The following is a 10,216-nucleotide window of genomic DNA, read 5'->3' on the forward strand; positions in this document are numbered from 1 at the left end:
TTAGGAAAAAGTCTTCTACCAGTTTTGCCACTTTTTAACAAAGACGAATTTTCATTTTTACAGCTGAAAATATTTCTTGCTTTATTTAGTTAGTTTCATTCAAAATAAAACTATTGTAAATTTTAAAAAAATCTAAAATACAAGATTTTGAAATATGAGCAGAAGAGAAAATAGTTACAATTAAAGACCACCTTGAACTGAAGTTACTACACTGCACTGCAGCATGACAAACATGGCTACTCTGGAGTATAGCAGGTTAAAGTCAGGATTCTGAAATCTGCACAAATCCAGCTTAAATCGCTTGAATTTCCTACCAAAAACAAAAACCCTGTTAAAGTACCTGAGAGCAGCTGTCCATTCAGCTCTTCAATTTTCAAATCTCTCTGGGTTTTTCTGTCTGCACTTTTTGCGTTTTAGCCTCAAGTGGACACATTGATTTTCACAGAAAAAAGTCTCAGTAGACTACATAAGCCCAAAAAACTTTTCCATGTGTAAGCTGATTTTAGTCAATTTTCAGGCAAAAGGATCATCTCAAAATTTTGCAGACAAGGTCAGTAACATCCTTGACAAACAGCTGGGAAAAACCTGGGCTACCAATGCCAGCATTAAACACATACATCAGAATACTTAGAAGATTCATGAAGAACATGCAAGCAACAGGTAGGGAAAAGACAGGAATACACGAGGAAGGCTGTGAAGGAGCGTGCAAAGGCAGTGCCTCACAGTGACAATACTCACTGTGGAGTTGACATAATTGGCAGGCTCCCAGGCAGGTGGCATGTTGGGAGGAGCATTCCAGGTGGAGGGACAGTTCTGGTCAATGAAGGCTGTGTTCTGCATTGCTGCAGTACCTGGGAAGCCATTGGGGTAGTTCATGTTCTCTGCAATTTATAAAATCAAGAAGACAAAGTAAGACTTTTGCAATATAAAACGCTACTAACATTTCTGTGGAGGAATGCTGAATCTTCTTGAGAGTGAGCCAGGCTGGGACTGACCTAATCCTTCAGTGACTCCATGCAGCGTCAGGGTAGCACAGCAGCGAAGTGTATCAATTTCTGTCAACAGGACTACCACTCTGTATTAGAGACCCACTAACAAATTGTTATCAGGAGGACAGCATAAAGACTTGGCAGCCCCTCTACTGGAGAACAGAGTCTTTATTAGACAGAATGTGCATGGCAGAACCTCCCCAGGCCTCACTGCCAACATGTCTCAGCTCTAAGCACCCAAGGGATCAGCGTGCTGCCTGGGATTCTGCAGTCTGACCTTTCATTAGTACTTAGGTAGGTAATGCTAAAGAATTCTAGATTGCTGCCAGCGTGCTTCCCAAGCCAAGAAACTCTAGCCTGGAAAGATAATTGGTCACAAGAGGCCTTGTATTTCACACACTGGAAGGCTGAAGCCTGCCAGAGGGGAAACAAAGAAGATTGTACAAAGAGATATGTGTAATACTGTAAGCACAAGCATTTCTCTCAATTCCCTCTGGAAGTCCTGCATACTGCCTTTTCAGGCTCTATACAAAGGCCAATATTCTCATCCACCACATGCAGTCATTGTTTATTACTACAGAACACTCTGCTGGAAAATGTAAAGTTGAAAGCAACGAACACCCATGTATAGATCTGCTCAACCTTTTGTTCTATAAAAGGTGAGAGGAAAACAACCATGCTCTGTGATAATTAATAAGCTTTATTTCATCCTACCTTCTGGGAAAGCACCATATTCACTCATCTCTAGTGGACAATACATGTTGGAAAACTGGCTGTCACAAGCTGCATTCCAGTCAATGAAGCTGTCTCAAGAAAAACAAAAAAATCTGCAGTCAGAAACAATTTGCAAAACTTCTGAAAATTACTTAGAAATACTTATTTATTGTAAAGCTCTCGGATGCAAATGCCTGTAACTGATCATGAGGCTTTTCACATTCCACTTGTTAATTTTGCCAGTATCTACTCTGCGCCACTACAGAATCACAGCAATCTCTCTCACAGAGCTCTTTTTCCTCTGAGAAAATGAACAACTTGTAATGACGCTACCAGAATCCTGCAATGCCTAGCTGGGTTCAACTTTCTTCCCTGTAAAAAGAAAATAATTGTACTTCCCTACAATCAAGGATTATGTGACTTGAGGTGGCAGAAGAAGACATAATACATTTGAATACTTGAGAATAACAATTAAAATGGACATTTCTATTTTCCCAACCAAATGTGCTAAAGTCCTGTTAAACAGTGCATTTTCTAAGCTACACATAGATTTCTAGGGGTTATACTTCTTTAATTAAAATAATTTCAGAATTTCAAGAAGATTTTTTCAAAAGTAATTCCTAAAGACATGTCAGTCATAAAATAGGCCCTGCTACGCAGCAAGTCTGAAGTAGTCCAACTCTGGATCCAGTCTGCAAAAGGATTTCATAAGAAGCTGCCCTACTTCAATTTTACTATTCAGCCAAGCAGCTATCTGAAGTTATCACTACTAAATATCAATACCTAATTGCATGGGTGTGCATGTATTTTTTGCTTATGAAGTCCAAATTGAGACAGGTGTATGAAAGCAGTCACAGAATGGGCAAGACTGGAAGGGACCACAGTGGGTCATATGGTCCAGCCTCCCTGCTCAAGCAGGGCCATCCCAGAGCCCACGGCACAGGATTGTGTCCAGAGGGTTGAACATCTCCCGTGAGAGAGATTCCACAACCTCTCTGGACCATCCATTCAGGTGTGTGGTCACTGCACAGTAAAGAAGTTCTTCCTCATGTTCAGGTGGAACTTCCTGTGCATCAGGTTCTGCCCACTGCCTCTTGTCCTGTTGCTTGGCACCACTGAGCAGAGCCTGGCTCCAACCTCTTGGCACCCTCCCTGCAGATACTGACAGACATTGATGAGGTCCCCTCTCAGTCTTCTCTTCTCAATGATGTACAGGTCCAACTCCCTCAGCCTTTCCTTGTAAGAGAGATGCTCCAGACTCTTAAACAACTTTGTAGCTTTTTTCTGGATGTGCTCCAGGAGCTCCTGATCTCTGTTGCACTGACTGTGGAGTCCGGAACTGGACACCACTCCAGATGTGGCCTCACCAGGGCTGAGCAGAGGGGCAGGATCACCTCCCTTGCCCTGCTGGCATTGCTCTTCCTGATGCACCCCAGGGTACCACTGACCTTCCTGGCCACGAGGACACTGCTTGCTCAGGGACAGCTTGTTGTGCACCAGGACCCCCAGGTACTTCTCCTGTCATTTTGGATGACAGGATACAACTTGAAGAACTGGCCATATTTCACTCCTATGCGGTGGTAGAGTATTTCTGCTCTCTAGTTTGTGGCACATCTTTCATTACTAAAATTTTCTGTGTGAGCAGTGTAAAATATAAGAGCTAATCAAGTTCATTACTACAGGAAGATCAACCCAAATATAGACAGAGCCTGAAACATGCCAACTTGTATCCCTAAACCACTTTTATAGTGGAATATTTGTCTTTATAACAATGTCTGTTCCTGCCATTTAACACAAGTACACACTGCATAACACGACATGTGGCATACACAAGCTATGCATTTAGCAAGAGTGCAACAGATTTCAAAGCCAGGCCCTCTGCCTGCAAAATGAGTGAAAGCATTTAACAGCTTTCCAAAAGTATTTAATTAAACTTGAAAAAAGTTCTAGAATATCTATACATGAACAGGGACAGCAGTGAATTTGTATTAGTAAAATTAATCACAATGTACTCATGGAAGAGCATTAACAACTAGAACTAAGACTGAAGTGGCAGAACAACTTTTATTTTAACTATCATCTGCCTTTACAGAAATGATGAGTAAAGTACAGTCCTCTGCATTACAGAAGCCTGAACAAAGCATTATCTGTACTTTTTACACAAAACATAACTTGCCTGTTGTGGACAGAGGGGGTTTCTTGGATCATGCATGGTATATTATTCTCAAGGTTGTAGTTCAAGCTGTTTGTCATGCAGACTGGCTGGGCAGGCCACAAGTCTCCTGTTGGGTAAAGACCTACAAAAGGAAAGGGGAATGAAATACACGGTAACAGGAAGGAGACTCTACAGATTCTGTCACACTGACAGTTTACTCTCAGATCCCCAATAAGGACTGTCTGCTAGAGAAAAAAATCCAGAGTTACTAAGCATTTTTTTTTTGTGATGAAGGCTCATCTTTAAACACATCTCAACATTTCTGTTTTTTAAAAAAGATGTATGTAAGACCTGAACTGAGAAACCAGAATTCAACAAAACAGGGCAAGAAGTTCCTACTGAGGGTCCTTAAGTGTTCAGCTGCCAGTGCCTAGATGGCACACTTCCACAGAGCAGGAGAAACAGCAGGGATGCAATCCCCACCGGCCTCCTTGTGCCCACCCCTTAGTCACTAGTCACTAATCACCTCTGAAGTCCAACTACACAAATGCAGCAGGAACAGGGTCAGGTTTCTAACAGACTGGAGCCATTCCTGACCAGACAATTTGTGAACTCATTAAATGTTGTATTTAGCCTCTAGCACAGATATTCATTGTGCCGCTGTTCATGGACTGCGTGCCCTGACTGCCCACAGATATTTGGTTCCTATCAACTCTATGAGAACTGGCAGCTGGAGAAAAGAAAAAATCCAAATTAGCAATTTCCATGAGACAATGCTTGCAAAGTTGGCTCTATTTCATTATTTCACATGATACATATCAATATTGCTACCATGGAAAAAGGTTAATCAGCATTTGTATCCTATCAGACAGGTTAAACCTACAGCAGAAGGGCACGGGGTGCTGCTGCCCAAAGAACCACATGTCCTGACCAGCTTTCAAACTCCACCTCACCATGCAGCATGATGCTTTTATGAATCCCACTCAAAAAGCTAATATTACTTCCCTCTGAGATACAAACAATGAAAACTCAAGAATTTTAACAGTGCTACACAACCTCACTCATTATTGCTGTCAAAGAGAGCAAGTCCCAACTGTGGATATTTAGAGAGAAAAACAGTCATGTTTGATTTGGTGCCAACCTTCACTTTAACACAGCAAGCAGTGTTCTTGATGTCCCAGCTGCATTGCTTTCTGGACATTAATCTGTGCACAGCAAGAAGATGAAAAAAAGAAAGAAGACCTAGAACATGAGTTGAAAGCTAAATGCTGTCTTGATGCAGGGAAGATGCAACAAAAATTATCAAGGTTATAAGCAAAAACTGTCAAGGTTTTAAGCACTCATTTGCTAACTTTGCACCCAACTTGCTTAGAAGCAAGTAAGTTCTAGTAACAATGTGTCTATCAAATTGGTGCATGTGTAATTAGCAACATCACTAAAACTGCTTGGCAAAGTGTGAGAAAAACAGCTTCAGTTATTAATACTGACCTTTATTTTTGTCAGGATCTGCAGCTATATCAGTGAAATTGGGACATAAGGTCTCAGGATATTGGGGGATGCTGTTCATGTCTCTGCTGAATGAAAAGAAAATTTCATTTCTTAAGTCTCATAATCCAAACTATTTCAAAGGAAATGTACAGAGATGTAGAAAACATTCTAATGACCATCATAACTGCTATTGCTTTTCCACTGTCCTGATAGAATTACCACTGTGCAATTTTTAGAAGTTTTTTCCCAATTAAAAGCCAGCTACTTATCACACATGCAAAATGAATGAAATTAATACACCTTAATTACCCCATTTTTATTATCCAGGTATCAACCTATTGCAAATAAATTCAACAGCTGTTCTCTAAAACTGGAAAACAAGCTGTAGTTCATGAAAATCAGTAGGACCTCTTATAATTTTTGAACAACTTTCAGGTAAGTTTACTCTTATGTCCATGAAGACACACAGAGACACATAAGTGTGAATTTGGTACTTATCAAAGCCAATCCATCAAAGGAACTAGTTAAAATGAATAAAAGAAAACATTTTCAAGCACCAGAATCCCAAAGGAAAAAGGATTGGAGTATTTCTCCTCGTGCAAACAGAGTGGTCAGTGAGAAGTGAAATGAGGATTCACAGCAATAAAACTTGTAGATGCTATCTCTACTGCAGTAAAGAGGGAGAAAAGAATGTGGGGGAGGGAGGAATCAATTTGCATGCTGTATATCGTAGAAGAACATCATTCCCATTAAAAAAATAGCATCAACTTGAAAGCCTTATTCCCACCTTTTTTTTTAAAAATACAACTAGGCAGAAATGGAAATATAAGTTGCTAGGATCTGGAAGAAGTGAAAGTGGAAAACCAATTTTCATTTTTTTCCATTTGGAAGCTTTTATTGTACTTATGCAGCATAATCAATTTTGCTTATATCCTCTCATGTACTGAAGAAGATTCTTCTTCCAACTAGTAAGAACAATCAGATGATCATAAAAAATTACAAGATAACAGGTGCCAATAGGTATTATTTATCAAACTGAGACAAGACTTCAAGTTGGTGTTGTTTCTTTAACGCCCTACAGGTGTAGATTCATTTTTTTTACCTGGTATTGCAGATGTTATGAGACAGATTTAGAGTGATAGGAGTTTCAGATGGAAAATCATTTTGTGAAATATTCTCTCCTAAAGAAAAGAATGACTGTGAAAATCAAAGATCCTTAAAAAAGAAGTATGCACAGAATATATATCCACATAAACAGAATTATCAATGGTGTTAATCAAGTTTTCTCTGACACTGGATTATCACTAACTGCATTGATTTCAGGGCATGCTACCTAGGTCCATAGTCTTAACATGTATCTTATGATTTAGAAGTGATTACCACAGTCTTGAAGGAGAGGTTCCTTGTTGCTATCAAATTAAGTCTGAATTTAGAATTACTTACTTTCTTTTTTCTTAAGAGGCATTATAATTTGAACAAACAGGGAAGTCATATACACATGATTTGTTATCTATTAAATCACAGGTTCAGACAGATCATATACTATCATGAAGAAATGTAAAGTTTTATACATACACAAAAACACATGAAGTTTCTGGATATTTTTAAATAATTCAAACCATCTTTTTGCAGGTACCCAAAGCTGGGTTTGCTGGTGTCACTTTAGCGCTTTAAAATTTACATCTAGTGCCACATCACTCTGGATAATTATGGCAATGACTTTCAACTACTTTAGTGATATTCAGGTATTCAAGAATTGCAGTAATGAAGCACAGCTCCCATTTCTCATACCAGTCAAGTGGCTCAGGTGTTCTGGATATTTACACCTCAAATACACCTATCCAAACCCAGCTCCTCAAATCTCAACTGCTTTCACACATTCCTCATTTGTGCATCACTTAAATAGTTTTAATTATAAAAAAATCCCAAATAATGTAATGAAACAAATTCAAAGGCAGAAATTGCTCTGGCTATTCTGAGTGACTCTCAGTTCTCCCATCCTTCCATGACAACTAACTGTGCATATTGCTCATTGAGGAGCTTGACAGTGATCTTCACCTCTATGAAATGAGTGTACTTCTTGTCAAGTACAAAGTTCTTTACATCCTTCCTTGTGTGTCTAAGGGGGCTCTATAAAAGACAAGTTCATGTGCCCCATGCTGTGCCAGGCCTTTCCAATCACCAGGAAGGCTAAAACTCTGCGCTCTACTGTGAAGAGGAGCTGTTTGCAAAACTTACTGGATGGAAGAAAATGCCTGGTAGTAATCATTGGCTTTTTGTCTCCATCTGAACTGCTGGTACTGCTCCAGCTACCCCAGCTCCCACGACTTGCACGAACGCTTCCTGACGAACTTCCACAATCTGAGCTTGAATCAGAACAAAACTTCTCCAAACACTTCTTTTTGGACCGCTGATAAAAGTTTTCTAAAGAAGATGGGAAAAACAAAAAAAGAAAAAAAAAAAAAAGAAAAACAATCAAAAAACAACACAACATTTAAGAAAGTCTTGTCAGGGAAAAGTAATCTGAATCATGAATTTACATGGATTCTCTGATCTTACTGATGAGAGAGGAAATAATATTTGCTGGTAGCTTCAGTAACTAAACAAGCCCCTACCACAAGGAGCTTCTGACGTACATGACATCCCAGTAACATGAATGCAAGTGAGGATACAGTGCTGCTATAGGTCATAGGTTGAAAGAGGAAGCGCATACTGTCCTTTGAAATAAATACTTCAAACATGAAACATATCCTGGCTGTAGGAACATGCATACAAAGAGCAATGATAAAATGTTGCAAGTAATGAATTCATAAGTGATGGATTCTCTTTTCTTATTATCTCATCAGTGATGCAAAGGACAATCCTATAGAAATTGATAACTTTCTTCAGATCTCCTCTTCCCTAAAGTCAGGGAAAACAGATGATTAAAATCCTGATGGAAAGGCAGGAAGCAGGTACCCAAGCTTTATTTGAACACAAAACCAGACTACCAGTCTGTCTTTCCTTCACAAAGAACTCATGGATCATTGCTTCAGACTGATTCATTTTCTGGTTGGCACCATAAACCAACCCCATGGAGAAGCATGCAGAGCCCTTCAGAAGTGAGCAGCTATCATTTCAGGCACTGTGTCATACCAGTCCTGTCATCTTCACATCAGGGTTCAAAAGGGAGAAAAGCACAGGTCTCTCAAGTAAGGAATGCTCTGCCACAAAATTCACATTGTGTTTCTTTCCCCATTTTAAGACAATTAAGACTGCATACCTGTTTCTCCCTGTATGGACAAGCTCCCAGCTTTTTGGTCTGCTTTACAATTTTCCCCGTTGTTCTGAGGACACCAGGCTCTTATTCCAATATTCGCTCTCAGATCCGGTCTTTCAAATTCACTGCACATATGCTTCAACTCACTCTGCTCAGGGACCCTAACAGAACCACACCCAAAAAAAAAAAAGTTTGCATTTTACATTTCATCTTCATTTTTCCTTTCTAGGCATTAAACACTTCAACTCCCACAGCTATCAAGGCAAAGTGCAAGGGAAGCAGTAGGTTTGAGAGTCTCATCCCCCAACTTCACAGCAACCTAAAAAAAACTTTTCCCAAAATGCAATATCATATCACACAGACTACTACTTCTCAGGGGGAGAAGCAAAATGACGTGCATATTTAACTCCATTCTCTAATGCACCTGGCAGAAGGCAATCAGATGTTGCAGTGATAAGCACAGTTTAGCAGTGTACAAAGATCTAGATGCAAAGAAAAATGTGCCCTGTGTTCATTTCACTGGCATAATTTTAACTAGAGTAAAATCCCAATCTGAAGCAATCTTAACTTTTTGCTAGTAAAGGTGAAATGAAATGTCTGCATCCAATACCATAATCAGAGAGTATTGAGGAAAAATGATTAAAAGTCAGCTGTCAAATTTCTGCAGAAATGGAACAGTTCCATCTAAACTCAGAAAGCAGCAACTGCTGAATTGGTTCAAGGAACAGACACTAAACTTCAGTATTTCACTGCTCATTTTTTATCCTTCCTATCTACAAAGGTGTGCATCCAGCAAAGATTTACACATGTACTGACTTCCCACAAAATGAACAGAAATGTGTGTATAATAGCCATTTCAGATTTACAATCTCCTTTTAGAGTCCACTGACCCCAACAGAAGCACTTGCAATAAAAATTAAATCTGTGAAGGCTTTGTAGGATTGTGACCTTAATTCAAATGGCTGGGGGAGGGGAAGGAGTAGGATTTTCTCCTCAGAAGTGTTTCTATGCTAAAAGCAGTTTGTAACTAGTATTTTTAATAATCCAAACAACTTAAATTTAAAAGATATTAAAAAAATAATTAAAAGTAATTTACAACTGACTTTAAAATGCATTAACACAATTCTCTGGGGGGGGGGGAAAAGTAACTTTCCACAGTGCTCACTCAATATTCTTTACAATCTAGTGCTGCTCTAGTTGTTTTAATCATAAGCAAAAATGAAAGCCACTCTCTCATTTCTACACATTTCTCTCCCAAAATTGGTAGAGGACAATATCCCCTCCAGTTACTCAATATAGCAGATGACCCTCCTGAAGGTGGAATCATTCCAACAATTTTATTTTCCCTTTTTCAGTGAAGAGAATACATGACTAGAACTTCTCAAGACAATACACAAGGGGAAGGAAGCTAACCATCCAAACTTCAGAGACAGCACATTCCAGACTCTAACAGAGAGCTACCACTGCTATGCAGAATGGGCTGCATCTATCTACACGTACATTTACACATGGAATATTTTAAAATTTTTTGTTTTGCTGATGATATTTAGTAGTGCACATTCCTAAAAGTAAATGCTCAGGACAGGATTAATTTTTTTTTACTGAAATAGA

The 10,216-nt window shown here is 39.2% G+C and overlaps 1 protein-coding gene across 2 annotated transcripts in view; it reads right to left on the reverse strand.

The window, feature by feature from the left end:
• The window catches only part of TMEM131L (transmembrane 131 like), a 71,810-nt gene that overhangs the window by 1,172 nt on the left and 60,422 nt on the right, over positions 1–10,216 (reverse strand). For both annotated transcript variants that reach the window (XM_031055423.1, XM_014310826.2), the window contains exons 26-32: positions 8,609–8,766; positions 7,585–7,770; positions 6,449–6,527; positions 5,347–5,432; positions 3,880–4,000; positions 1,704–1,792; positions 739–881 (exon numbers count right to left, since the gene is read on the reverse strand). In XM_031055423.1, the coding sequence (XP_030911283.1) occupies positions 739–881; positions 1,704–1,792; positions 3,880–4,000; positions 5,347–5,432; positions 6,449–6,527; positions 7,585–7,770; positions 8,609–8,766 (862 nt within the window). The remainder of the gene's footprint in view (positions 1–738; positions 882–1,703; positions 1,793–3,879; positions 4,001–5,346; positions 5,433–6,448; positions 6,528–7,584; positions 7,771–8,608; positions 8,767–10,216) is intronic.

The sequence above is a fragment of the Geospiza fortis genome, unplaced genomic scaffold (assembly GCF_000277835.1).
Source record: "Geospiza fortis unplaced genomic scaffold, GeoFor_1.0 scaffold40, whole genome shotgun sequence".
Lineage (NCBI taxonomy): Eukaryota > Metazoa > Chordata > Aves > Passeriformes > Thraupidae > Geospiza > Geospiza fortis.